We start from the raw sequence: 27917 nt of genomic DNA, 5'->3' as shown, positions 1-27917 counted from the left end.
AAGGCAAGGGCGGTGCGGAGCGCCCCGAGGCCCCGCCCACTTCCGCCTCAGTGCGCCGACCTCGCAGGCAGCCAAGGGTTTTTGGCGGCTTCCCTGGAGGCCGTTGGCTGCGCATGCGTAGTTAGCCGTTGTGAGGACCTGAGGCTGTGGTGAGCGCTCCTCCCCCTCACAAATCCCAGCGTCCGCACCGCCTCCCTACTAATGAATCCTCAAAATAACGTGGTCTTAATCAGCTTAAGACACGCGTCTCTCTGCCCGTGCCGCAGGACCTCGGCCTAGCTCCAAAGCCTTCCGGACCTTTCCCTCCCAGCCCTGCCTCCCGCTCCTGGAAACACGCAGGCGGCCCTCACAGGCCTGTGCTCCCCACACAGACCCTCCCGACCTCCCACAGGCCCTCCGCGCCAGCGCCTCCTCAGTGGCCGCGGCCCCCGCAACTCTCAGGAGCCAGTCCTTCCAGCGCCCTCCCACCAGACCCCGCCTGTGTTCCTGCAGCCCCGCCCCCTACAGGGGCCCGTGCCCCGCCCCTCTCAGGCCCCAGCCCCGCCCCCTGCAGGGACCTCTGCCCCTCCCCTCTCAGGCCCCAGCCCCGCCCCTGCAGGGACCCCTGCCCCTCCCCTCGCAGGCCCCGCAGCCCTGCTCCCTACAGAGATCCGTGCCCTGCAGTCGCAAGGCCCGAAGCCCGGCCCCCTACAGAGACCCGTGCCCAACCCCTCACAGGGCTCGAAGCCCCGCCGGGACCCGTGCCTCTTCCCCTCTCGGGCCCTTCCAGCACCGTCCTTCGCAGCCCCCTCCTGCCTTGGTCTTCATTGCCCTCCTAACTCCGCCTCGCTGGCCCCGGCAGCCCCGCCCCCCGCAGGCCCCGCCCCCAGAAAGGCCCCGTCCCTTGCAGCCATCCTAGCTCCGCCCCCCTCGGGGCTGACCCACCGGTCTGTTCACGGCCCCCAGGATTCAGCACTGGAGGCCTCCTTGGCCCCTCCTCCCAAGCCTCCCCTCCCGCGCCCTCCCCTCTCTGCCTGGGTCCCACCCCGGCCGCGGTCCTCAGGCGTCATTGGCCCCTTATCTCCTCAGTAACCAGGCCACAACAGTGAGCTTGAAGCACCAGGGACAGGTCCGGCACTGCAGCAGGTAGGGCCCGGGCCTCGCCCCCACGGCCGGCCGGGGGTTTCCCCTTCCCCAAGCAGCCCCGCCGCAGAGATAGAGAGAATCTAGGGGACCAGTCCTCCGTGCTAGAGTCAGAGGGGTGGGGGAGAGGCCTGAGACGGGACCCCTCCGACCCACCGGAGGAACTGAGCCTCCAGGAGAGACCAGGGCTGGTTCTGGGTCACCTTCTTCCAGATCCTAGCCCCTCGCTGTTGGTTGCCCACTCTCCTCCGGGCCCCCTCCTGCTCGCGGTCTGAAGGGCTCCTGTGTCACCCCTACAGGAGCCCCATCCCCGTTGCTCAAGATGCCTTTGGGATTCTCTGCAAGGAGCACCCGCTCCGAGGATGGAAGCGAGGTCTTCCCAGAGGGACTGGGTAATTGATACGTTCTCGTTTTCTTTCACTCATTCTTTTCCTCAGTGTCCCCAAGTTCCAGGTCCTGTGCTGCTAGGCACTGGGGACTGGGAGACCTTCCAGGAGAGCCCTCTAGTGCCCGAATGGAGGTGGAGCAGGACCGGTGGGCGGGCCAAGCCTGGGGAGCGGGGCGCGCCGGGAAGGCTTCCTGCAGGAGGAGACGTTCTCGTGGGGCCCAGAACTCCACCCAGGAATTACCAAGGGGAGAAGGAAGGGAAGAGGCTTTGAGAGAACAGCTTGAGGCTAGAGCAGGGTTTCTCATCCTCCGCACTGCTGACACTTGGGGTCAGGGAATTCTTTGTCGTGGGGGCTGTCCTGTGCGTTGTAGGATGCTCAGCAGCAGCCCTGGTCTCTATCCAGCAACCCCCCCCCCCCCATCAAGGCAATCCAAAATGTCTCCAGACATGGCCAAATGTCCATGGGGGGCACATCGCTCCTGGTTGAGAACCACTGGGCCGTGGGAGGTGGGGCGCTGGAGGACAAGCCTGGAGAGGTGGGTAGGATCAGGTCATGTTAGGTCTTGAACACCGGGCTGAGGAGCTGGGACGTTGTCCTGAGAGCGCTGGAGCACCAGGGGAGGCCTATGAGCAGAAATGGGGCAGAGACCGCTCTGGGCGTAGAAAGACCCTCTGGGGCTGTGAGGGGAGGCCAGGAGTTTGAGGAGGAGGCTGGGGTGACGGTCCAGGCAGCAGACGATGAGGCCTGAGCCTAGGGGATGGGCTGAGAGTGAGGAGGCGTGAGGACGGGGCTGAGGACTGTTGGGCAGTGGGGCTGGAAGGGAAGGGAGCGAGCAAGAATGCTGCCCGCTAGGTCTTGGCATCTGCCCTCAACTTGCCCAAGTTCCAGGTCCTGTGCTGTGGGTCCCTGAGGACCGTGAGGGCTTCCAGGAGCGCCCTCTAGTGGGGGAAAGAGATGTGCGCCCAAACCGGGAGCAGGAGTGGGTTTGGGGGAAAAATCCCGAGGTCGGCTTGGGGTCCAGGGAGTATTGAAGGGATGAGCAAGCCTGAGGGGTACAGGAACTGAGATGCAGTCCCAGAGGGGCGTGGGGACTCGGTCTGCAGTTCAGCTGCCATTTAGGAGACCCTAAGGGAGCCAGAATTCCTAGGTCCTGGGGAGGAAGGTGCTGGGGCCCAGTTACCAGTTGAGTCCCTTGGCTGGTCCCGCCGCAGTAGATTGGGAGCTGAGCAGACTGCAGCGACAATGCAAAGTGATGGAGGGCGAAAGGCGGGCCTACGGCAAGGAGGTCCACCAGCGCATCAACAAGCAACTGTGAGCTGAGTGCGAGGGGGCTGGCCGAGGCGCTGGACTCCTGGGTCCGAGGCGAGGAGGGCAGGCCCGGTGTGTCCGGCCTTTAGTGATCCCGAGCTCTGCCCCTTGCCGGCCTCTCCTCCGCCTCCCTCCCGGGGCAGCGAGGAGATCCAGCGTCTGCAGGAGGTGCGGGACAAACTGCAGGTGCAGATCAGCGTCGCCCAGAGCCAGGTCAAGCGGCTGCGAGACGGCGAGAGGCTGGAGAACATGGGCCACCTGCTGAAGTGCCAGGCCCAGGCGCAGGCTGAGGTCAAGGAGCTGCAGGAGCAGACGAGAGCCCTGGACAGGCAGGTGGGTTCTGAGACCAGACTCTGTGAGTCCTATTTAAGGTTCCTAACCTATGCGAGCCTTAGCTTCCTCATCTGAAAAATGGGTTTATTGAAAGCATCCGCCTGGGAGAGTTGTGTTCAGTCTCCTGCAGGAATATGGGCGTTTGGGGTTTAGCAGAGTCCCACATCTTCAGAAAGGGGGCTGGTGTGGTCAAAGAGAAAAGTTCACCTTCTGGAGTCAGTGAAACCTGCATTAGAATCCTGGTCCTGCCACGTCGGAGCTGTGTGACCACGAGCAAGTCTTCACCTGTCTGGGCCCTAGTTTCTTCATCCGCATAAAGAGGATGTCGGTAATGCTGCTGAGTCTAGACAGGCTTTTAATCCCATCTGCCTCAAGATCTTGCTATTTGACCTTGGAAACAATTTTCCTTTTTTTTTTTTGAGGAAGGTTGGCCCTGAGCTAACATCCGCGCCTGCCTTCCTCTATTTTGTGTGTGGGATGCCGCCACAGCATGGCTTTATGAACAGTGCATAGGTCCACGCCCAGGATCCAAATCAGCGAGCCCCAGGCCGCCAAAGCAGAGCGTGTGAACTTAACTGCTAGGCTACCAGGCCAGCCCGCACAATGTGACTTTTCTAGGCCAGTGTTCTTTCAAGTTTTTATGACCATGACTCATTGCAATGCAGTTCACACACACGCAGAAGCATATGGATGTAAACACACACACACGTAGACCCGAAACAAGAGTTTCACCAAATAATGCTTACTTTTTCTATGTGGGATCCATTCTATTTTTGATTCTAGTCTTCATTAAAAAAAAGTTGCTTGCCCAGACCCAGTGATTTCTTGCACACTGTGGGATCACAAACAGGAGCTGAAAAGTTACTTACCCTGGTGGTCTGCATTAGTTTGCTATTGCTGCTGTAGGGAAGTACCACAAACTCGATGGCTTCGAATAATACAAATTAATTATCTTACCATGCCGGAGGCCAGGCGTCCAAAATGGATTCCGCTGGGCTAAAATCAGGGTGTTGGCAGGGCTGCATTCGTTCTGAAGGTTTCAGGGGAGAATCTATTTCCTGGCCTCTTCCAGCTTCTAGAGCCACCTGCATTCCTTGGCTCGTGGCTCCTTTCTTTGTCATCTAAGCTAGCCCTCATTGGTTGAGTATTTCTCATGCAGCATCACTCTGACTTCTGTTTTTGTCACCTCCTCTCCTTCTGTGATTCTGACTCTCCTCCTACCTCTTTGACTTACAAGGATCTTTGTGATTATGCTGAGCCCAGCCCGATAACCCGATAACCCAGGATCATCTTCCCATCTCAAGATCTTTTTTTTTTTTTTGCTGAGGAAGATTAGGCCTGAGTTAACAGCTGTGCCAATTGTCTGGGGACATTCGTTCATTCAACACATATTCACTGAGTGCCTGCTAAGTGCCAGGCACCGTTCTAGGTGTCAAGGACCCAGCAGTGAGCAGAGCAGACAGGGCCCTGCTGTCATATAGTTTACACTCTCCTGGAGAGACAGACAGTAAGCCAAGTAGAAGCCAAAGAAAGAATCATTCAGAAGAGATGCTCCAGAATCCAGCACAGAGAAACAAAAAGATGGGAAATATGGGTGGAACTAAGAATGGTTAAGAGACATTGCACATATAGTGAGGTTAAATATATGTCTAATAAGAGTTTCAGAAGGACAGAGAGAGAATGGGACAGGGGTAATGTGTGACAAGATAATATCCAAGAACCTTCCAGAACCAATGGAAGAATGAATCCACAGATTCAAGGACGCCATAGAGTTCAAAACAGGATGAATAAAAAATCCACACTTATACAGAACATAGGGAAATTTCAGAATATAAAAGCAGCCAGAAAATAAAGAAGACATTACAGTCACATGTCACATAATGACGTTTCAGTCAATGATGGACTGCATGTATGACAGCGGTCCCATAAGATTAGTGCCATATAGACTGGGTGTGTAGTAGGCCCTACCATCTGGGTTTGCGTAATTGCACCCTGTGATGTTCACACAACGATGAAATCACCTAATGATGCACGTCTCAGAATGCATCCCCGTCGTACTTTCAAAGGAGCCGCAGTTAGACTGATAGCTGATTTCCTAAAAGAAACACGGGAAGTCAGAAGATAGTAAGATTGTAACTTCACTGTATAAGAGAGAAAACTGTCAACTTAGAATTCTGTACCTAGTGAAAATACCATCTATGAAAGAGAGAGCAGAATAGACACTTTCTGGGAGAGAAAAACAGAGTTAGCCACAGTGTTTCTCAAACTATATGTTAAAACTTCCGATCTGTGACTGACTGGTACTTTTGTAAGGCTTGTGTCTGGTGTGTCCTGTTTCTAAATGTTTACTCTCATTTTCTCAACTTTGATCAGAGACTGGTGACAGACAGCCCGTGGACGTCCCCAGGTCATGGCACCAGTCTGTGGAGATGTAAAAAAGTACTTGATAAGATTCAGCATCTATTCATGTTAAAAACTCCTAGAAGGGGCCGGCCCCATGGCCGAGTGGTTAAGTTCACGCACTCCACTTTGGCGGCCTAGGGTTTCACCAGTTCGAACCCTGGGTGCGGACCTAGCAACACTCATCAAGCCATGCTGAGGCAGCGTCCCACACAGCAGAACCAGAAGGACCTACAACTAGAATACACAACTATGTACTGGGGGGCTTTGGGGAGAAGAAGAAGAAAAAAATTGGCAACAGATGTTAGCTCAGGGCCAATCTCTTAAAAAAAAAAGAAAAAGGGGCTGGCCCCGTGGCCTAGTGGTTAAGTTCACATGCTCCGCTGCAGGCGGCCCAGTGTTTCGTTGGTTCGAATCCTGGGCCTGGACATGGCACTGCTCATCAAACCACGCTGAGGCAGCGTCCCACATGCCACAACTAGAAGGACCCACAGCGAAGAATATACAACTATGTACCAGGGGGCTTTGGGGAGAAAAAGGAAAAAATTTAAAAATCTTTAAAAAAAAAGAAAAAAACTCCTATAAAACTAGGAATAAAAGGAAATTGAATAAAGGGCAACTATAAAACATCCACAGCAAACATATTTGAGAGCAAAACATGAAAAAAATTCTCTCTGAGATCAGAAACAACATGAGGGTGTCAGCTAGCACCGCTTCTGTTTAACATTGGAGGTCACATCCAGTGCATTATGGCAAGAAAAAGAAAAGAACAATTTAAAGACTGGAGAGGAAGAAATGAAACTGTCAGTATTTGTAGACGGTATATTTGTGTATATGGAAGATCCAGAAGAATCTGACAGTAACTTATTATAATTGACAAGGTATTTTAACAAGGTGGCTGGATACAAATTATTATGCAAAGTTAACGATACTTCCCTGTATTAACAATACCTGTTAGAAAATAAAAGAAGGAAAGATAAATTTATAACAGCCAAAAGAAGCACCTGGGAAGAAATCTAACAAAAGTGTGCAAGACCTCGGTGGAGTAAATTGTAAAATTTTATTGATGGATATTAAGAAGAACTTAATAAATGCAGATATATACCGTATTCATGGATTTGAAGAGTTAGCGTTGTAAAATGTCAGATCTCCAAGTTGATTTATAGATTCAATGTAATCTTAAAGTACTAGAAGTTGTTTTTTCAGTGATGGAGTGGACAAGCAGATTCTAAAGTTTATATGGAAGTGCAATGAACGAGGCAACTAAGATTTACTTAAAGGAAAGACCAGCAGTGTGGAAGGAGTTGCTCTCTCAGTTATCAACATTTATTATGAGGCTCTTGTAATTGGTGCTGGGCTGATCGAATGGATCAATGGGACAGAAGAGACAGCCCTGAAAGAGAGCTATGTGTCTGTAGACACTTGATCTATGACTTCAAGAAACAGGAAAAGGAGAACTCTAATAATGGTGCTGTGAACACTGGATATCTGTACAGAAGATGAAACCAGTACCTTACCTCACACTGTACCCTGAACTGATTCCCGATGGGCCACAGGTCTCAATGTGTGAACATGAGGAAGGGCTTTCTTAAATAAGTTACAGAAATCTCTACTGAAGGGAAGAGATTGATACATTCCATGACTTTCACATTAATAACTTCTGTTCCTCAAAAGAGCCATAAAGAGTGTGCAAAGTTAGTCATGAAATGGAGAGTTATTGCCAACACATAAAGCTGACAAAGGACTAGTATCAAAAACATATAAGGTACTTCTACAAATCATTAAAGAGTCAGCCCATTTAAAAAGATCGTCAAAGGACTTGAGTTGGCACATCACAAAACAAGAAATTCCAATGTCCAATAAAGGTAGGAATTACTCATTAGTAATCAGAGAAAGGCAAATGAAAATCATAATGAGATATCCTTCAACACTCACCAGATTTTCAGAAATTAGTGTCCGAAGATACCAAGTGTTAGGAGAGAAGGAGCAGTGGGAACTCTTGCCAGCTGTTGGTTGGGGTATAAATGGTCGTATGTGTTCTGAAAAGGCTTTCCCCCCCCCCCCATTATCTATTAAATTTGAAGATAGACATATGCTGTGATGTGGGGTCATTTCCACCCGGCATGGTCACCAGAAGCAGTCTTGAGTTGTACCCGACATTCTCGCTCACAGGATCCAACAGGTTCACTTAATTTCGTGGAAGGAGAGAGGACAAGAAACAACAGCATCTTGGCACAACAGCATCATGTACATCTTCCTTGAGCATCTAGGGGCTGCTTCTCAGCACCTCCAGTGGGAGGGTAACACATGGGTGGTGGTGTTGCCCACCCTGACGTAGGGAAGTGTCATATGCAACAAGAGCCACCTCCTGTAACAGATCGTGAGGGTCGCTTCTAAGCCGCCACGAGGGACGCACTCAGTTATAAGAAATACCCCACCAGGAAACCAGCTTTCTATTCAATCTTGTCACCTAGGCCCTTAGATCTATGAGCCCGCTCACAATCCTTCCAGTCTGATGGAGTTCACCCATCAGGGGCCGTTTTTATAATGAACACTGTTGCCTGGGAACACGGCTCGTGTTCCATATTTACCTTAACCCAGTGTGTTTCCATGGAAACAGTGTCGGGAGGAAGTAAACCAAAGTCATCTCCCAATAGAAAACGGTTTAGATCCGTCGGAAACCCTTCCTCCCACCCAGCAATTCCACTTCTCAGTATATATGCCAGAAACAGGATTCATGTAAAAGAAAGTCGATAGAAGTATTGCTTACATGAGCTAGCTCCAAATTGGAAGCAACCCAAATTTTTATCAATATTTGAATGAACAAATAAACTGTGGTATATTCATATACTGAAATAGTGTACAACAATGAAAAATGAATGAATTACAATTACACACAGCAACATGGGTGAATCTCATAAACCTTTGAAGGAAGAAAAAGTTAAATATACAGGCGGCATTATTTCATTTAGATAAAATTCAAAACCAGGCCAAAGTAAACTGGTTTTTGTTCCTTCCCAAAGCCCCAGTGCATAGTTGTATATCCTAGTTACAGGTCATTCTAGTTCTTCTATGTGGGACGCCGCCACAGCATGGCTTGGTGAGTGGTGTGTGGGTCTGCGCCCAGGATCTGAACTGGCAAACCCCAGGCCACCGAAGTGGAGCATGCAAACTTAACCATTACGCCACCGGGCCAGCCCCCCAAACTAAACTTTCGTTTAAGGAGTTTATACGTGGGTGATAAAACTGTAAAGAAAAGTGAAGAAATGAATTTCACTTAAGGAAGTGTGGTGAACGGATTAGTGACCCCCCACCACCCCCGCAAAGATGTCCAGGTCCTAATTTCGGAAACCGACGAGTATGTTACGTTTACACGATAAAAGAGACTTTGTAGACGTGAGTGCAGATTTTGAGACGGGAAGATCATCCCGGATTGGCAGAATGGGCCCGCTATAATCACGTTTCCTCATGAGAGAGGGGCAGGACGGTCAGAGTCAGAGAAGATGATGTGATGTTGGAGAGAGGAGATGTAACAGCAGAAGCAGGTGTTGGAGTGGCCACAAGCTAAGGAACCCAGCCTTTAGAAACCGGAAAAGGCAAGGAGTGAATTCTCCCCGTGGAGCCTCCAGGAGGAATGCAGCCTGGCTCACCTTGATTTTTAACCCAGTGAAAGTGACTCAGACTTCTGACCTCCAGACCTATAAGATAATAAATTGGTTTTGCTTTAAGGCAGTAAATTAGTGGTACTTTGTTGCAGCAGCAATAGAAACCCACACAGGCAGGAGAGTGGTACCCGTGTGGAGAGGAAGACGGCAGTGATGAGAGGGGGCATCGACAAGGCTCTCAGTATTCTAGTTTTAGACCTGGCTGGTGGTTCAAGGATGTTCTCTTAAAATAAACCAAACATGTTCTATATACTTTTATGTGCAAAGTTATGTGTTTTTAAAGGAAAAAAGATGTTAAACTATCATAGACCTAAATGCAAAACCTAAAACTGTAAAACTTCTAGAAAGAAACATAGGAGACAATCTTTGTGAGCTTGGGTTAGGCAAAGATTTCTCAGATACAACACCACCAAAAGCATGATCCATAAGTGGACAAATGGATAAACTGGACTCCATAAAATTTAAAAACTTCTCCTCTTCAAAAGATACTGTTGGTGGAATGAAAGGACAAGCTCCACATTAGGAGATGGGATTTGCAAAGCATTATCTGATAAAGAACTTGTATCCAGAATACGTTAAGAACTCTCAAATTCAGTAAGGAAACAAATGACGCAATAGGAAAAATGGGTAAAAGACTTAACAGATACTTCACCAAATGTATAAGATGGCAGTAAGCGTGTGACAGACGCTCAACAGTGTCAGTCATTAGGGGAACGCAAATTAAAATCACCAGATACTGCTACACACCTATTAGAACGCCTACAATTAAAAAGACTGACCATACCAAGCGTTGGCGAGGGCGTGGAGGAACCGGGGCTCTCGTACCCTGCTTGTGGAAACGTAAATGGTACAACTACTTCGGAAAACAGTTTGGCAGTTCCTAAAAAATTAAACGTACACCTCCCATATGATTCAGACATTCCACTCTTAGGTATTGACCCAAGAGAAAAGAAAGAGATGAATTGTATGTGAATATTCATAACAGCTTTATTTGTAAAATTCAAAATGGAAACAACCCCAATGTCCACCAACAGATGACGGATAAACAAATTGTGGTCCATCCATACGATGGAATACCACTCACCAATAAAAAGGAATGGGCTAATGAGACACCCAATAACAAGGATGAATCTCAAAAGAATTGTTCTGAGTGAAAGAAGGCAGACACGTCCCCCTCAAAAAAACAATATATTCTTTTTTTTTTTTTAAAGATTTTTATTTTACCTTTTTCTTCCCAAAGCCCCCCGGTACATAGTTGTGCATTTTTAGCTGTGGGTCCTTCTAGTTGTGGCATGTGGGATGCCACCTCAACATGGCCTTATGAGCGGTGCCATGTCCGCGCCCAGGATCCGAACCGGCGAAACCCTGGGCCACCGAAGCAGAGCAAGGGAACTTAACCACACAGCCACGGGGCCGACCCCCCAAAAAAAGAGGATATTCTATGTGATTCTATTAATATAAAACTCTAGAAAATGAGAACTAATCTATAGTGACAGAAAACACACTGGTGGCTGCCTGGGGGAGGGGTTGAAGGAAGGAAATGGGAAGAGGAGTGACAAAGAGGCACGAGGACACTTTTGGGGTGATTGATATGTTCCCTATCTTGATGATGGGAAACTCATCAAACTATATACTTTAAATAAGTGCAGTTTTATTGTCTGTCATTTCTACCTCCACAAAGCTGACCCCCAAATTTCCTACCTCACACCAGGTGAAAACACAGTTCTAGTTGGATTACAGACCTAAACGTGAAAAGCAAAGTTTGAATGCTTTTAAAAATTGGAGGAGAGTGTTTTCTGATCTTGGGGAGAATTTCTTTTTATTTATTTATTTGTTTGTTTGTTTTACTTTATTTTTAAAATGTTATTAGAATTTTTTTTGAGTTCATAATAGTTTACATCATTGCGAAATTTCAGTTGTACATTATTTCTTGTCTGTCACCACATAAGTGCTCCCCTTCACCCCCAGTGCTCACCCTCCACCCCCCTTCCTCTGGTAACCACTGACCTGTTTTCTTTGTCCATGTGTTTGTTTATATTCCGCATATGAGTGAGATTATATGGTGTTTGTCTTTCTCAGTCTGGCTTATTTCACTTAGCATAATTCCCTCTAGGTCCATCCATGTTGTCGCAAATGGGATGATTTTGTCTTTTTTATGGCTGAGTAGTATTCCATTGTATATATATATACCACATCTTCTTTATCCAATCATTGGTCAATGGGCACTTGGGTTGCTTCCATGTCTTGGCTATTGTGAATAATGCTGCAATGAACATACGGGGACATATGTTACTTTGGATTGTTGATTTCAAGTTGTTTGGGTAGATACCCAGTAGTGGAATAGCTGGATCATATGGTAGTTCTATTTTTAGTTTTTTGAGGAATCTCCATACTGTTTTCCATAGTGGCTGCACCAGTCTGCATTTGGGAAGAATTTCTTGAACAAGTGGGCCCTAAACTTTCTTTGTTTCTGGAACCCTTAATTTCTTCGTAATTTTTTAGCCCCCTAAAGAAGGCTGTAACAGTCAGAGGTGTGCTGGGAAATCAGCAGTGAGGCAGGGGGAGGGGAGTGCCCTGATTTGTAGCATTCGCTGATTTTCATAACATAAATACTGTCATCTTGGCTCTGGTGAACATACCCTAAGGCGACCCCCAACAAGTCACATCCTTGTATAACCCCCCGCTTCAGTGCGGGGGGTACCTGTGCGTATCTCTAGCCAACAGAACACGGCACCAGCGATGGGGCATCACTCCCTTGATTAGGTTACGTGATATAAAGCTGCACCTTAGTAGAGTGAAGAGCCATGCTCTCCTGCTGGCCTTGAAGGAGCAAGATGCCACGCTGTGGAGGGGGCCCCATGGCAGGGAACTTCCAGGGGTCCCTCGGAGCTGAGGGCCTCAGTCCCCCAGCTGCAAGGGACTGAATTCTGCCAACAACCCCATGAGGAGTCTCAGACGAGACTGCAGCCCTGCCTGACAGCTTAATTGCAGCTTTGTGAGACCCTGGGCAGCAGATCCAGCTGTGCCAGACTCAAGATAGTAAATGGATTTTGTTATAAGCCACTAAGTTTGTGGCTATTAGTTCCACAGAAATAGAAAACTAATACAATGGTCGATTTCAAGCTACTGACAATTTAACTCACGTAATTCCTGAAAATGGAAAAATCAGCTCTCCAGTGCTGTCCGAGGGGCCTCCAGTATTGCAAAGCCCAACAGTTTATTTATTAAATGGTTTGGACCAAGCAACCCAATAAGCGTTTGAGCCCCAACAACCTGGAAACCATTTGAAAAAATAATATACACAAATTGCAAAAAAAAATTTCTATTTCATTCTTAAAGAAACCCCCACAATGACTTACCCGTGGGATGTTTGTGCCTGTTGGTCCCTGCACAACTTTTCAATCTTGGAGTCAAATCGAACTCGCCACTTTTATTCCATGCTGATTTTAGTGCAGTGAAATTTGCTTTTTTTCTGTGTGTGTGTGAGGAAGATTGGCCCTGACCTAACATCTGTTGCCAACCCCCCTCTTTCTGCTTGAGGAAGACTGCCACTGAGCTAACATCTGTGCCCATCTTCCTCCATTTTATGTGGGATGCCGCCACAGCGTGGCTTGATGAGTGGTGCCAAGTCAGGGCCCAGGATCCGAACCCTCGAACCCCGGGCCACTGAAGCAGAGCATGCAACCTTAACCACTCCACCACGGGACTGGCCCCCTTTTTTTTAAACTGAAAATTTTACTGGGATAATTGTAGATTCACATGCAGCTGGAAGAAATAATACAGACAGATTCCTTGTACACTTTGCCCCATTTCCCCCAATGGTAACATTTTTGGGTATTTGATGCTTATCACAGCAACTGCTAAAGAGTCGGTTTCACAAAGATGTGACATCATGGAAAGGAATATAGCACCGTGTCGCGGTGAACCCGTGAACTGCCTTGAACTCGATGTTCACATGATGTCTGACCAAAGTCAGTGTGTCCCCCTCAAAATTTGAAACATCCCCGTGGTGCCCCCTCTGAGTTGGCTGCAATGCTCTCGGGTGCCTGGTGCATGTATCAGTTTCCTAGGGCTTGTCTAACAAACTGGGTGGCTTATATGACAGATATTGATTATCTCGCAGTCCTGGAGGCCAGAAGTCCAAAATTAGGGTGTCAGCCAGGTCGGCTCCTTCTTAGGCTGTGAGGGGTATCTGTTCCCTGCCTCTCGCCCAGCTGATGGTAGTTTGCTGGCAATCTTTGGCGTTCCTTGGCTTGCAGATGCATCACCCCAATCTCAGCCTTCATCTTCACATGGCGTGCCCCCTGTGTGCATGTCTCTGTGCAAATTTCTCCTCCCTTCCTTTTTTTTTTTTTTTTGGTGAGGAAGATTGGCCTTGAGCTAGCATCTGTGCCAATCTTCCTCTATTTTGTATGTGGGATGCCGCCACAGCCTGGCTTGATGAGCGGTGTGTAGGTCTGTGCCCGGGATCCGAATCTGTGAAACCCAGGCTGCGGATGCAGAGGGCGCCAACCCAACCACCATGCCACTAGGCCAGCCCCTGAAATTTCCCCTTTTAATAAAGACACCAGTCATACTGAATTAGGGCCCAACCGAATGACCTCGTTTTAACTTGATCACCTCTGTAAAATCCTGTCTCCCGATAAGGTTACATTCTGAGGTCATTCTGGGGGTTATGACTTCAACATATGAATTTTCAGGGGACACAATTCAACCCATAACAGCACACAAATTGGGAAACGTGGTATTAAACCGTTCATTTATTAATTTAGTCTGCACATTTTGTTGAGCACCTACTCTGTGTCAGGCACGAAAAAAGACATGAGTCTGCTCTCAGGGAACTTCCAGTTTAGTTGGGGAGAGAGCACACCCCAAATGAGTAAAGATGAATCCAGAAATGGGAAGGACAGGCTGGAAGCTGGTTTCCAGGCGTGGTGAGACCCAGGAACTCTCATGGCATCAGGGCTCATCCTTTTCGTCTCTCAGTCTCTTGTCTCCACTTTGTCTGTTGGCCTCGTTCTCCCAGGATCCTCCGTGTGGTGGGGACTATGACAGCAAAGTCCTGGGGTCCCATCCATCCAGTTCATACATTTCCCCCTAAATATCAGGAAAGGATTCAGGCTGGCTGAGCTTGGGTCCCGTGTACCTCTCTAGGGGGACTGTCCAGACCTGGGTCCTGTGCCTGTCAGGGGGGCTTATTGTGGCTGGAAGCCAGAACCACATGGAGGGTTGGGTACTGTCAGCAGACGAAGGGTAGAGAAGATGGGAGGCCACAAGGACGCACCTGACAGCAGGTGTCAGCCACACTCAACTCATTCACTCTCCCACTCATGTCCTCCCTCCATTGCTCAGCCTCTCCCACATTCAGCGAACAAGCTGGTACCGTTCTCTTTCCTCCAGATCCAGGAGTGGGAGACCCGGATCTATGCCCTTGGTAAGGATAGCAGAGCCCCAGGAGTCATCCTGGACCAGAAGGTCAAGGTCCGGCGACGGATCAAGATCCTAGAAAACCAGTTGGACAGGGTGAGGGTCAGCCTCTTGACTCTCTCCAGGCCTGAACTCTGGGGCTTGGGAGAAGAACTGAGCGTGGGGTTAAGTTCTGGAAATGGGGGACCAGATTCCTGGATGTGGGCAGGCCTGAAGCAATGGGCTCCCTGAGTCAGGAGACAGGATGCTGGAGGGGTGGTGGGTCTCCAGGGAAAGGAGGCCGTTGCATGGGCCCTTGACGGGGGACCGGGCGATGCTCTCGGGGTCCCCCAAGAGGGAACGGGCTCCATCTCTGACAAGTAGCATCCCCCCTTGGCTGAGTGTGGAGGAGGGGGGCAGGCCAGGCCTCAGACAGACTCTTGGCATCCTCTTCCCACCTTCCAGGTCACCTGTCGCTTTGACACCCAGCTGGTGCGCAACGCCGCCCTGCGAGAGGAGCTGGATCTCCTGCGCATCGAGAGGAAGCGCTATCTGAATGTGGACCGCAAGCTGCAGACGGTCGGTGGCCCTGAAACCCGGGACCCCTCGGCCCGGCTGGGGTGGAGGACAGAGGGATTCCCACCGAGTTCCTCCCCACAGCTGCTCAGCCCTCCTTCTCCAACCCTCAGGCTTCGAGTATGGAACTGACCTGAGCCATAGGTTTACTTTAGTCCAGAGGGAAGGCAGACCTGGAAAATGTTCCAGGATGCCCCTAACTAAGAAAGCAGCCTCATTTAGATCTGCAGAAAGCAGAGAAGTCATTTTATTTTCTTTTGAGGAAGATTAGCCCTGAGCTAACATCTGCCACCAATCCTCCTCTTTTTGCTGAGGAAGACTGGCCCTGAGCTAACATCCCTGCCCATCTTCCTCTACTTTATATGTGGGACGCCTCCCACAGCATGGCGTGCCAAGCGGTGCCATGTCCACACCCGGGATCCGAACTGGCGAACCCTGGGATGCCGAAGCGGAACGTGCGCACTTAACTTCTGTGCCACCGGGCCGGCCCCAAAGATGTCATTTTGAATATTACCACCGAGGGCAAACAATGAGCAAGGAAGACCATTTACATTCTAGGGGTTTCTCAGTAACCTTTGAAGTCCTTTCAAAAACCCTCCCTTTCTCCCTCTTTCTTTTTTAACTTTTACTTTAAAATAATTTCAAATTTGCAGAAAAGGTGCAAGAATGGCACAAAGAACTATATATCCTTCACCAAGATTGATAATTTGCCACATTTCCTCTCTGTGTGTGTGTTTGTGTAATTATTATTTTTACTGAAAATAATTTATTATTACAATTGCTGAACCATTTGAGAGTACACTGCAGACATAATTGCCTAAGAACTTCAGTATGTATTTCCAAAGAACAAGAGCATTTTCTTAGAGTTATCCAAGTCAGGAACTTTCACGTTGTTCCAATTCTAAACAGTTCACATTTAAAGTTTGCTGATTGTCCCAATGACGTCCTTTATAGCTAATTTGATTTTCCTGCTCCAGGTGGGGAGCCCACAGTGCATTTGGTTGTTCTGGCTCCATTCATCTGGAATAGTCCCTCAGCCCCTCTTTGTCTTCATGACTTTGACTTTTTTTTTTTTTGGTGAGGAAGATTGGCCCTGATGTTAGCTCTATTTTGTATGTAGGACACCTCCACAGCATGGCTTGATGAGCAGTGTGCAGGTCCGTGCCCGGGATTTGAACCCTAGAACCCCAGGCCACCAAAGTGGAGTGCGTGAACTTAACCACTTGGCCACAGGGCCGGCCCCTGATCTTTGACACTCTGGAAGTGCCCAGGCCAGTTGTGTTGTACGGGGTCCCTCAATATGGGTTCATCTGATCTTTCCTCATGATCAGATTCAGGTTGTGCATTGTTGGCGGAATATCACAGAGATTGTATCAGGAGGTACATTATATCAGGGGGGTTGGGATGTCAGTTGGTCCGATAACTAGTGACGTTGACTAGGGTCACTGGGTTAGCCGACACAGAGTTTTCCTCTTTGTAATGCATAAGTAGTCTGGGGAAATCCTTTCGGACTATGTAAATATTCTGTTCCCTGACACACTTTCTCTCAGTTGTTTTAGCCTGAATAATTAATGAGTCTTACCTGAATCGTTATTACTGTAATGGCTGCCAAAGGTGCTTTTTCTATCATTTCTTCTACATTTATAAGATGGCATTTTACATAAGAAAGAGCTTCTCATTCTCCCCTGAATATTTATATGTTATCAGTAAACATTTGTGTATTCTTACTTTATTCTATGGGTTATAGTCCATACTGGTCATTATTCCTTACGATGTTCAAATTGTCCCAGATTTGGCTCATGGGAGCCCCTTCAAGCTGACTTCTGTGTCCTTTTGACACGCCCGTCATTTTTTTGAGCACTTCCTTACTTTCTGGTCCAGGAACATGGTCCAGATCATCTTGTACTCATTCTGTCTCAACTCTCGAGTCAGCCACTTCTCCACAGAGTCCCGGTTCTTTCTACTGGGGGGTGGGTGCTGAGAAACCAAGAGACAGGCGCTAAGAGTCCTCATTGCTACTGGGGAGTCATTGCTTTGAGGCCCCCTCTCTAGAGAGAGCTAGGAAACACACATGTATATTCCAAAATCATGAGTCCATGTTGACACTGCTCATTCCAATCCGGCATCACTGGGCTATTCCTGAACATTCCCCATTTCATCTTTCTTCTCTCTTCCCCCGCAGCGGGAACCCTGGCTCCCAGCAGCATCAGTATGCTTGCTCATTTGCTCAGTCCTACAAAACACACAGAGTTTCAGGATTGCTACAGCGGTCCCACCACGCCCGAACCCAAGAAGCACAGTTCACGACTTGTTTGTGGTTTGTTGTGCCGTCTGAGGCATGGGGGTCCGTCTATCGATCTTTAAATCGTTGGATTCAGAAGTCACTTGCATTAGTTTCCATTTTTTGTCCTCCCTGTGTTTCTGTTCTTTGAGGGATGATCAGGCTCCTGCTTCTGTTTGTATTCGGTTTAGTTCTCCCCTAGCCTCATTGATTTCATTTTCTTTATGAATATGTAAGCCATTAACATTTGATTCCCCAATCAAAACTATTCCGAAAGCGTGTCCAGGAGAAACATCATTTCCTCCCGGTCTCTTCCACTTCATTCCCATCCAGCCTCTGTAGCTTATGGTTATCCATCCTGGGTTTCTTTTTGCAACAGTGAATGTGTGTGTGCGTGAGCGCATGCACGTTTATACACATGCATATGTATATGGGTATTACATTAATATATATACATTATATATGTATATGCATGTGTATATATGTGCATATGCATGTGTATACGTATATATGTGCACATGCACGCGTGTATATGCATATGTATACGTATATGCATGTGTATATATGTTCACATACATGCATGTATATATGTGCATATGCACGTGCAATGTATGTATGTGCACATGCACGCGTGTATATGTACATGCATGCATACATATATGCATGTGTATACATGTCCACACACATGCATGTATACATGCGTATGTATATATGTGCACATGCATGCATGTGTGTATGTGCACACACATGTGATATGTATATGTATGCATGTACATGTGTATATACGTGCATATGCATGTATATGTGTATGTATATGCATGTGTGTATATACATTAATACATATATACACATTATATATGTAAAAATCTGTTATTTTCCCCCTTCTTTCTCTTGAAGACCCATAACACTGCACAGACATTTCCATGGAACTAGAAAGCATCTCATTGTGGGCACAAATGAAATTCACACAAATTTCTGGACCCGACCAGAGAGTCAGTGGGCGCTCTCAGGAGTTTCCTGGGCTGGGCGTGTCCCCGCTTCGAACTCCTCAGTTTGGCTTCGCCTTAGCTTCATCCGTTTTTAGGATCCCTTTCCGGGGCTGGCGGCCGCTCAGTGGGCGGGTCCACCTGGAAGGCACAGGAGCTCGTCTTCTCCCTGGGGACGCGGCGCCTGGAGGAACGGCCTACAGTTGAGGCTGTAGGAGTGGCCTCTGTGTTGTTCTCTGGGCAGGAGATCCAGCATCTCCGGCACACGGTCGACGCGCTCATGGTCTCCTCTACGTCGGCCTACGCCGTCAGGTAGGGCCCGCGGGGGGCCCTGGATCGCTCAGAACAGCACCCACGTTTTCTTAAGGCAGTGGCGGGGGCAGGGGTTCTGAACTCAAGAAACAGACCGTCAGAACCTACATTTTCTTTTTTCATACGATGCCCCTTTCTCTACCTCCTCCACCGATTTCCCAGCTCCCCGGGGGAGGTCTGACCCCACCCATCCCTGTGACCCTCGGCGACCCCAACCCAACCTCGGATCTCCCTGCCCCGCTGACCTACCCCAGGGAGGAGGCGAAGGCCAAGATGGGCATGCTGCGGGAGCGCGCGGAGAAGGAGGGGGCCCAGAACGACACGGAGGTGCAGACCCTGCAGCGGCAGATAGCGCACCTGGAGCAGCTGCACCGCTTCCTCAAGCTCAAGAACAACGACCGGCAGCTGGACCCCGTCATCGTGGCGAAGCGCGACAAGCGGGGTGAGGCCCGCGCGCCACCAGGCGCCCCGCGGCTCTCTCGGGGCGGGGTCTCCCCGCGCTGCCCGGCACCAGCCTGCAGGGGGCTGGACTGGGTCTGCGCGGCTGAACCGGGCGCGCCCACCCCACGCAGGCCCCTCGGCGCTGGTGGCCGCCCTGCACGCCGCCTCACTGCCCTCTCTGCCCCCAGCCCAGGAGGTGGCCGAAGGCTTCCGCAAGACCTCCCAGGAGAAGCTGGTGCTGCGCTACGAGGACGCCCTGAATAGACTGTCCCAGCTGACCGGCGAGAGCGACCCGGACCTGCTGGTGGAGAAGTACCTGGAGAGTGAGCACCTGGCGGGGCGGCGGGGCGGAGGGGGGACCCCGGGCGCGCGGCCCGGCCCCCGAATCAGGTGCGCCCTGGGACGCCCGCGCGGGCGCCGGAGGAACCAGGACTCCGGCTCCGTCCTACTCGCCCTGACCTTCGGGCCTGCCTCTGCCCCTCTGTCCCCTCCTTTGTCCCCATCCCCGCCTTCTCCGTGCCCGCTCCCCGGGCCTTCCGTCCCCTCCTGCTGGGTCTGTCTCCCTCCTCCTTGCAGCCCTCCGTCCTCTCCCAGGGTCTGCGTCTCCGTCTTTGTGTTTCCGTCGGATTTTGCTGGGCGTGTCCGTCTCCCCGCCTCCGGCGTCTCCGCTCCCCTGTTCCTCCCTCCTTCCCCCCATTCCTGGCCTGCGGGTCTCTCCAAACTTACCCTCCATCTCGGTGTTTCTCTCTCCACGCGCCTGTGGCCGTCTGGCTCCCGGCGTCCTCGGTTCTCTCTTCGCCCATCTCTACTGTTTTCTTTCCCTCTCTCCTCAATTTTTCTGTTTCTCTCTCCGTATTTCTGGGTCTCTTTGTGGCTTTCTCTCTGTTGCGATGTCTTTCTCTCTCTCTGACTTGCTCTGTATTTCTCTGTGTCTCCTTTCTCTCCGTCTCTGTCTCTCCTTGTCTCTGCGTCGTCTTTCTCAACATTTCTTTTCTCTGTCCTTCTGTGCGTCTCTCTGTCTCTGCTTTCCTCTCTGGACCCCGCCTTTCCCGACTCTCCCCCAGTGGAGGAGCGCAACTTCGCTGAGTTCAACTTCATCAACGAGCAAAACTCGGAGCTGGAGCACCTGCAGGACGAGATCAAGGGGGTGAGCGAGACCCGCCCGCTCCCCAGCCCCGCCCTCGCTCCGCGCCTCTGCACCCGTCTCCTCCTCTCCCTGCGTCGGCCCCCCTCTCCCGGAGCTGGGCTCAGAGTTCCGCCGCGTCCCGCAGATGCAGGAGGCCATGGCGAGCACGCGCGCCAGCGAGGCGAACCGGCGCTCGCTGCAAGAGCAGCAGCGGGCCGAGTTGCAGCAGCGCGTGGACGAGGTGCACGCAGAGGCCGAGAGCCTGGAGGCCCGCTTCCAGGTCTTTCGGGGCCAGTTGGAGAAACTCAAGGCCGGTGAGTCCCCGCCCCACCTCCTCATCTGGGAGGATGCAGTGAGCACGCGGAGGGCCCAGCCCAGGGCTGGCCACTTGAAGGCATTCCGTGGGATGACTTTGTAAAGTGCACTTGCTTGTTGGCCCATCCCATATCCATCCGTTCATCCATCGTATTTATCCATTCACCCATCTGTCAATCCCAACAGTCTCATATCCATCCATCCATCCATCCCGTATTCACCCATCCATCAATCCAACTGTCCATCCATCCATCCATCCATCCAGTGTTCACCCATTCATCAATCCAACCATCCCTATCTATCCATACCCTATTCACCCACCCATCAATCCAACCGTCCACCCGTCCATCCCTCCCTCCATCCATCCATCCGTCCTGTATTCACTTATCCATCAACCCAACTGTCTGTCTGTCCTTCCATCCATCCCTGTATCCATCCAGTATTTATCTATTCATCCTCCATCAATCCAACTGCTCAATATCCATCACTGGTCCAGTATCCATCCATCCATCCTGCATCCACCCCATATCCATGCATCCATCCAGTATTCATCCATCCATCATATTTATCTATTCACCCATCCATCAATCCAACCATCCCATGTCCATCCATCCATCCAGTATTCATCCATCCATCATATTTCTCCATTCACCCATCCATCAGTCCAACCGTCCATCCATTCTCCATCCATCCATCCATCCGTCCTGTATTCACTCATCCATCAATCCAACTGTCGGTCTGTCCTTCCATGCATCCAGTATTTATCTATTCATCCTCCATCAATCCAACTGCTCCATATCCATCACTGGTCCAGTATCCATCCATCCGTCCTGCATCCATCCTTCCATCCTTCCAGTGTGGAGTGCTCAAGAGTCAGGCTGGCCTGGGTTTGAATCCCAGCTCCACCACTGGCGAACCTTGGTGTGTGGTTCCCTCTGTCTGAGCCCCTCTGGAAATGCGATGGCAGTGCCTCCTCTGGAGGGTTGTTATGAGAATTAGATGGCGTGATGGATGGAAGGCTAAAGGTGGAGAGAGACAGAAAAGTGTCGGAGGTGGTGGGGAACAAGCAGGAGAGCCACCTCTGGTGCAGAGTAGGAGCTGAATGACTGGTGGATCCTCCTTGGCTCTGTCACTGTGACCACTGTGCCAAGTCCTGTGCTAGGCGATGAGGACCCCATGGGGAGACTGACGTGGGTGCTGGGTGCTCGTAACCCGGGGCGAGCATGGAGGACACCCAGTGCTCTGCAGGAGCAAGAGGGGCCCCGAACTCAGCACGGAGTACAGGACCAGAGTCTGTACAGGGGCCCCGTGCAGAAAGAAAACGCGGGAAGCCTTGTCAAAAAATTACCAAGAGTTTCAAGGTAGCAACAGCAGAGCATAAGACCGAATGCGGGGCCCGTCAGAGCACAGGGCCCTGTGCCTCTGTGCCGGTTGCACACCCGCGGAGCAGGCTCTGCTGGGGGTCGGGGAAGGCCTCCTGGAAGTGTGATACTTCGGGTTGACTTCGAAGGATGAACATTTAACTGAAAAACTGGGGAGGGGGGTTGCTCCCAGCAGGTGGGGCCAAGGCCTGGAGCTGCGTTCAGGGGGTGCAGGTTCTCTGTGCAGAGCGGGGAATGCAAGGGCGTGGGTGGGAGTTGAAGACAGTCAGACCCGGGCTGGGGCACTGGGGCTTTTTCCTGGAGGTGCTGGGGAGCCATGGAGGTTGTGAGCAGGAGAAGGTAGTGCATAGGGAGGTTAGGGGGACGAGGATGGAGGTGGGGTACGGGGCACAGAGGTATCAGACTGATGGGCTATGGGATGAGGGGTGAGGGGCACTGAGGTCGGCCTGGTGAGAGCGAGGCCCCTTCCTGAGATGGGGAAGCTGGGATGAGTGGGTTTGGGGAATGGCCTTGAGCGCAGTGTGAGTGGTCTGGGGCTGTTCAAGGAGGAACCCTAGGAGGCAGCTGCCTATGACCCTGGAGCTCAGGTGGAGGCGGCACGGGCACAGGAGGTGGGGGTGCTGTATGGCTGGATGCAGATTTTTGTCAATGTCATGGATTTCATTAAAAATAACCAGTTAACTAACTCAGGACAAGCGGGCCATGCACAGGCCAGTTGTGAGAGTGGGTCACGACAGTGACCAACAGGTCAACCAATGACAGTGATTAATCTATTCGTGTGCAAGTGGGGTCCAATACCAAACAAACAAAGCAGGCTGGATGCGCCCCGGGTCCCCTCCGACCTCTCCCGTGGAGCACGCGTGCGTGTGAGTGTTTCTTGGGGAGAGATCCCGGGCTGAGGAATCGTTGGGTTGGATGGAAGGTGGGTGTCCCGGAGCTGTGTGGAGTCTTTCCGTTTGGAGCTCCCGTGTCAGGTTTTCCTTTGACCTCCGTCATTTCTTGCCTTCTGTGGTTCCGAGCCCCGTGGCCAGGGACACCACGACGCCCTCCTGCTGCCTGGCTGCCTGAGCTCAAGCAGGTCCCCTTCCATCTTTTTTTTTTTAAGATTGTATTTTTATTTTTTCCTTTTTCTCCCCAAAGCCCCCCAGTACATAGTTGTATATTCTTCGTTGTGGGTCCTTCTAGTTGTGGCGTGTGGGACGCTGCCTCAGCGTGGCCTGATGAGCAGTGCCATGTCCGCGCCCAGGATTCGAACCAACGAAACACTGGGCTGCCTGCAGCGGAGTGCGCGAACTTAACCACTCGGCCACGGGGCCAGCCCCCCCTTCCATCTTTGAGCCTTGCTTGCCGCCTCCAGAGAACGGGGCGGGAGGGGACTCGAGGCGCGGAGAGGGCTGGCGCCCAGTGGGCAGCGGCTCCATGACGGCCTGTGCCCTCCGACCCCAGACGTCCAACAGCTCTTCACCAAGGCCCAGTGTGACAGCACCGTGATCAAGGACCTCCTGGGGGTCAAGAACTTCATGCGAGATCGGGACATCGGGCTCTTCCTGGGCCTCATCGAGAAGCGGCTGGTGGAACTCCTGACAGTGCAGGCCTTCCTAGACAGCCAGGTGAGGACAGAGGGGGTGCGGAGGGCGACGGGGGGGCTGGAGCCTTGGAGGCTGTGGCCTGGGACATGGGCTTGAGCTGACCACTGGCTTACCCACCCCCCAGACCTACACCTCCAGCCTGGCCAGCGCCGCCCTCCTGGTCCTGGGCCAGAGCCCCGAGGATCTTGTGAAGAAGGTGGTCGCACCTCAGCTCCCTGAGAATCTGTGAGGCATTGGGCAAGAGGGAGGAGGAGGGGACGGAGCTTCCGTGGGGACAGAGGGGACAAATGGGATGGAGGGTTCTGAGGGGCTCTTTGGGACCCGAGGGTGGGTGTGGCTCGAGAGGGGAGTAGAAGATGGAGTGGGTGCTTTGGGGGGACCAGGCGTAGGGGCTGCAGGGACTCTGGGGCCCTGGGTAGATCCGAAGGGAAGGGGCACTTGGGGCTGGCCAGAGCGTGATGAGGAGCCATCGGCCTTTTGTGGGTTGAGAGTGTAGTCCCTTCCTGTCTTCTCTCCACTTGAGGGAGGACCCCCCTGGTTTTGAGGCCAAAGATGACTATCCCATGAGCAAGGAGGAGCTGCTGAGCCAAGTGGTGAAGTCGGTGAGATGGGGAGCCTGCCGGGGTGGCGGTAGGACCTCAGCCCCGCTTTGGGACCCTGACACACCTCCCCGGCAGCTGGAGGTGCGGGAGCAGAACCTGAAGGAGCTGACCGAGGTTATAAGGAAGGCGGACAGCGCCCGGAGCACGAACCTGCCCGGGACGCGGAGGGCCAGCTCGGCCTCACCGCTGGCGACCACCAGGAGCCCCAGTAATGTCCCCGGCTCCATCTTGAGCCACAAGACGAATGGCATCCTGGTGTCCAGCGGCGGCCGTGCCACCAGCTCCAATGTCGGCCACGTCACCTTTGGTGACCCCAGCTTCAGCGCAGACCACGTGACCTTTGGCCCCCCCAGCACCAATGAGGGACTGATGTCTGGCCAGAGCTCGACGGCAGGCCGAGTGACCTTCGAACCCCTCAGCTCGAGTAGCTACCTGGGGTCCACTGGCTACGTGGGATCCAGCAAAGGCCAGGAAAGCTTTGGAGGCATGGAGCACAGAGTCCCTGGGTCAGAATCGAGTGGAGGCCCAGAGTCCAGCAGAGGCCAAGTCTCGAGCAGTGGCGCGGCCTCCAGCACCGGCCTGGACTCTACCACCAGCAAAGACTCCCGGAACGATGACTAGGGGCACCTGGCTGCCACCCTGCCCCTGGCTCCTTGCAGGGCCCTCCTTGTCTGTGTCTCCGCCTCCTGATTTCCCCTTTGACTCGCCATCCTTCTCTTCCAGTTCCGGGCCTGTCTCTTTGCCCCGACGTCTGTCTCCACCTCCCCTTCAATGTATCCCCTTCTCTCTCTCCATCTGCTCTTCCTCATCTCCTCATCTCTGTCCCCTGGTCCCTTTCTGTTGCTCACCCTCCTTTCCCTTTCTGCCCCGCAAAGGCCTGTTCTCTTAGTTTCCCATTCCACGTGTCTGTCTTGTCACCTCGTCTGTCTCCCCGTCTCCTGACCTCTCTGCTTCTCCGCCCCCACTCCACCCTGTTTCTGCTTCTCCATTTCTAATTCCCTCTCCTCCTCTCCATCTCCCGGGCTCTCCTGGCATCTCATGTCCCTGTCTCTGTAGCCCCTCATTCTTTGTCCTCCCCAAGAGCCCCCAGCACTGAGCAGTGGGAGAAGAATCGGGGCAAAGATGTCAGGGTCAGCAGGAGCTGTGACCACAGGAAATAAAGGTCAGAGCTGACTTTTACCCCAGCCTGGTTACAAGTGTCTATGTGAGAGCGTGAGCTGGAGACATGGCCGTTTCCTCCACCTCCAGCCCAGGGGAAAATTTATGCCCCTGCCCCCATTCCCTGCCATTCATTCCTTCATTCCTGAGACCTCCACATCTCAGGCTCTACTGGGAACTGGGAACTGTATCCGCGGGATGGGCTGGGTTATGCGGCAGAAACAAACCACCCCCGCATCTCAGCGGCCTCACGCGACAAAGGTTTAAATCCACCTGCCAATGTCATTGGTCTGTTTCGGGTCAGCTCAGGTCTCTGCTCCACGTCATCCTTGTGACCCAGGCCGATGGAGCGGCCCCTGTGTGGAGTGTTGCCAGTCTCTTTGGTGCTGGGAAGGAGAGAAGATGGCAAAGTGTCAATGACTCTTCAAGCTTCTACTGGAAACAGTTCCCATCATTTCCACTCGCATTTATTGGCCAACGCAGGTCGTTTGACCAGGCTTGACTTCAAAGAGAGGGGGGAAGTACCATCTTCCTGTGTATCTGGAAGGAGAGAGGGAAGGCGTATACTTTTGGATGGCCCTAATGCCTGCCATAGGGTCTCAGAGATAAAGCGGACTCTGTCCCTTTCCAGCTGTGTGTGGGAGTGAGAGGGAGAACACTATGGGTGACTCTTTCCTGTCCTTGAGTCATGCCGAATGCCCGGTCAAAATTTAATCCAACCACATCCAAACAGATAAGCCATCATCCACCTTCCTAATCCAGGGAGGAAATACTTTTAAAAATTTTTTTAATTTTTATTTTTTCGAGGAAGATTAGCCCTGAGCTAACTACTGCCAGTCCTCCTCTTTTTGCTGAGGAAGACTGGCCCTGAGCTAACATCCGTGTCCATCTTCCTCTACTTTATGCTTGGGACGCCTACCACAGCATGGCTTGCCAAGCGGTGCCATGTCCACACCCGGGATCCAAACCGGCGAACCCCAGGCCCCGGAAGCAGAGCATGCGGGCTTAACTGCTGCACCACCGGGCCGGCCCCATTTTCCCACTAACTTGACAAATACCTATTGAGTACGTATCATACATTATACCAGGTTCTGGGGACAGAACAGTGAACGAGGCACTTAAAAACTGGTATTTCAGGAAGGAGCTGGAAATGGCGGCTCCCCTGGGCTGCGGCTTCTGCAAGGGAAGCTGCCATTCCTGTTTCCTCCCTTGGGACCTGGTGTGGAGCCGAGTCTTGACCACTGGCCCTATCTGCGTCCAGAGTGACTTCCTCCTCTTTCTCTCCACAGACAGAAAAGCGAGCACAGCAGACCCAGGCCCTCGGATCTCCCCCTCCCCAAAGTGGTCGCACAAACCACGATAGTAGGAGGGGTTCAGGTGAACCCCGACTCTCGGATACACTGAACAGACACTCCTCTGCCATCCTTTGGTCCGGGGGCTGGGCTCGCCATTTATAGATGGTCAGCCCTGTGGTAACAAGCCCAGAGTACGTCTGGGGCCACTTACAGAGAATCAAACCCAGAATCCTCTTGGCTCCCAAGCGAGGCAGCATTTCCCCTGAGGTCAGTCACGTTCCTGTCAGCCCAGGGTGGAGAGCGGGATGGAGGATGCAGGCCTGCTGGCCCGAGGCTGTAGCTAGGAGACAGAGTGGCTCCCTGACACGTGCTTTGAGGGGAGGTGACCTTTGTGGTGGTGAGGGTGTTGGTGGTGGTGGTGACTTTGTTGATAATGGTGATACCGTGGTTTTGGTGGTGTCGGTGTGATGCTGCCCATAACGGGAATGGTGAGGGTGATGGTGAAGGCGGTGGCTTTGATGACAGTGGTGTTGATGGACGAGATAGTGATGGTGATGCTGGTGGTGACAGAGAACAGGGTGTGGTGACGGCGATAATGATGGCGCTGGTGATGGTGCTGATGACGGTGATGCTCACGGTGCCGTTGGTTGTCACCTCAACACAGACTCCGTTGCCATCTCAGATTCATCTTGTTGCATATGAAAACTTGCATTTTTAAGCCTGACCTCTGGAATGTCATTCATTTACATTAAATAATATAAGAAAAGAGCAGACTAGCACAGCTCGATCTTATTGGCAAAAATGGAGAAAGGATCGAATTAAATTATACTCAATAGCAGTGAAATTTGGGACATTTAGTGATTTCTTTCCTCCAAGAGTGAGGCAGAAACCGGCACTGCGGCATCCAAGCTGTGTGGCCTTGGACAAGTGTCTTCAACTCTCTGAGCCCAGTTCCTCAGCTTGAAATCACAGCTGGCAGTGGAGGCAGCCTGACCGTGGTGGGGAAATATCACTGGGGGAGTGGTCTAGGTGCCAACACTTTCTCCATCAGAATCTTTGGCAGTTGAAAAAAAAAAAAAGGGGGGGATAATCTGGGACAGTGGAAGTCACTATCCTGGATTATCAGTGGAGACTCAATCGAGGCAGGAAATCAATTTAAGAAGATCTGCCCAGCATTTAAAAACAGGAATAGGGTAGAATAAACATTCTGTGGGACGGGGTGGTAGGTAGT

General features: G+C 51.5%; 1 protein-coding gene and 1 long non-coding RNA gene across 11 annotated transcripts; one reads left to right on the top strand and one right to left on the bottom strand.

The window, feature by feature from the left end:
* Nucleotides 1–19: 19 nt before the first annotated feature.
* On the top strand, nt 20–25412 carry ODAD1 (outer dynein arm docking complex subunit 1). 10 transcript variants are annotated; one of them, XM_070558081.1, is made up of 16 exons: nt 20–149; nt 1069–1125; nt 1422–1514; nt 2723–2822; nt 2963–3152; nt 14618–14740; nt 15089–15202; nt 18711–18778; nt 19033–19220; nt 19408–19542; nt 20284–20366; nt 20491–20659; nt 23489–23652; nt 23756–23856; nt 24155–24233; nt 24309–25412. In XM_070558081.1, exons 3-16 carry the CDS (start codon nt 1445–1447, stop codon nt 24852–24854), a joined length of 2130 nt encoding a protein of 709 aa, XP_070414182.1. In that variant the 5' UTR covers nt 20–149; nt 1069–1125; nt 1422–1444; the 3' UTR covers nt 24855–25412. The 10 variants fall into 10 exon arrangements, with proteins under 10 accessions (XP_070414182.1, XP_070414181.1, XP_070414185.1 ...); XM_070558080.1 differs by having other exon boundaries at nt 35–149; nt 1336–1514; XM_070558084.1 differs by having other exon boundaries at nt 39–149; nt 1336–1514; nt 2726–2822.
* Nucleotides 20053–27358, bottom strand: LOC139073528 (uncharacterized). Its single transcript, XR_011522356.1, has 3 exons — nt 26898–27358; nt 25665–25777; nt 20053–20345 (listed from the first exon to the last, which is right to left on the bottom strand). It is a non-coding gene; the product is annotated as an uncharacterized lncRNA (long non-coding RNA).
* Nucleotides 27359–27917: the final 559 nt, after the last annotated feature.

The sequence above is a fragment of the Equus przewalskii genome, chromosome 9, assembly GCF_037783145.1.
Source record: "Equus przewalskii isolate Varuska chromosome 9, EquPr2, whole genome shotgun sequence".
Classification (NCBI taxonomy): domain Eukaryota; kingdom Metazoa; phylum Chordata; class Mammalia; order Perissodactyla; family Equidae; genus Equus; species Equus przewalskii.
Note: the sequence above shows the minus strand (reverse complement) of the source record. Positions and strands in the feature narration are given on the sequence as shown.

What these genes read in the sequence shown, in the direction of transcription:
- ODAD1 (XM_070558081.1), top strand. Translation starts at nt 1,445, where the DNA reads ATGCCTTTGGGATTCTCTGCAAGGAGCACCCGCTCCGAGGATGGAAGC. An exon ending in CGAGAGCCCTGGACAGGCAG is followed by an intron (nt 3,153 to 14,617) that starts GTGGGTTCTGAG and finishes TCTTTCCTCCAG; the next exon opens with ATCCAGGAGTGGGAGACCCG. An exon ending in CCTCAGCTCCCTGAGAATCT is followed by an intron (nt 23,857 to 24,154) that starts GTGAGGCATTGG and finishes TCTCCACTTGAG; the next exon opens with GGAGGACCCCCCTGGTTTTG.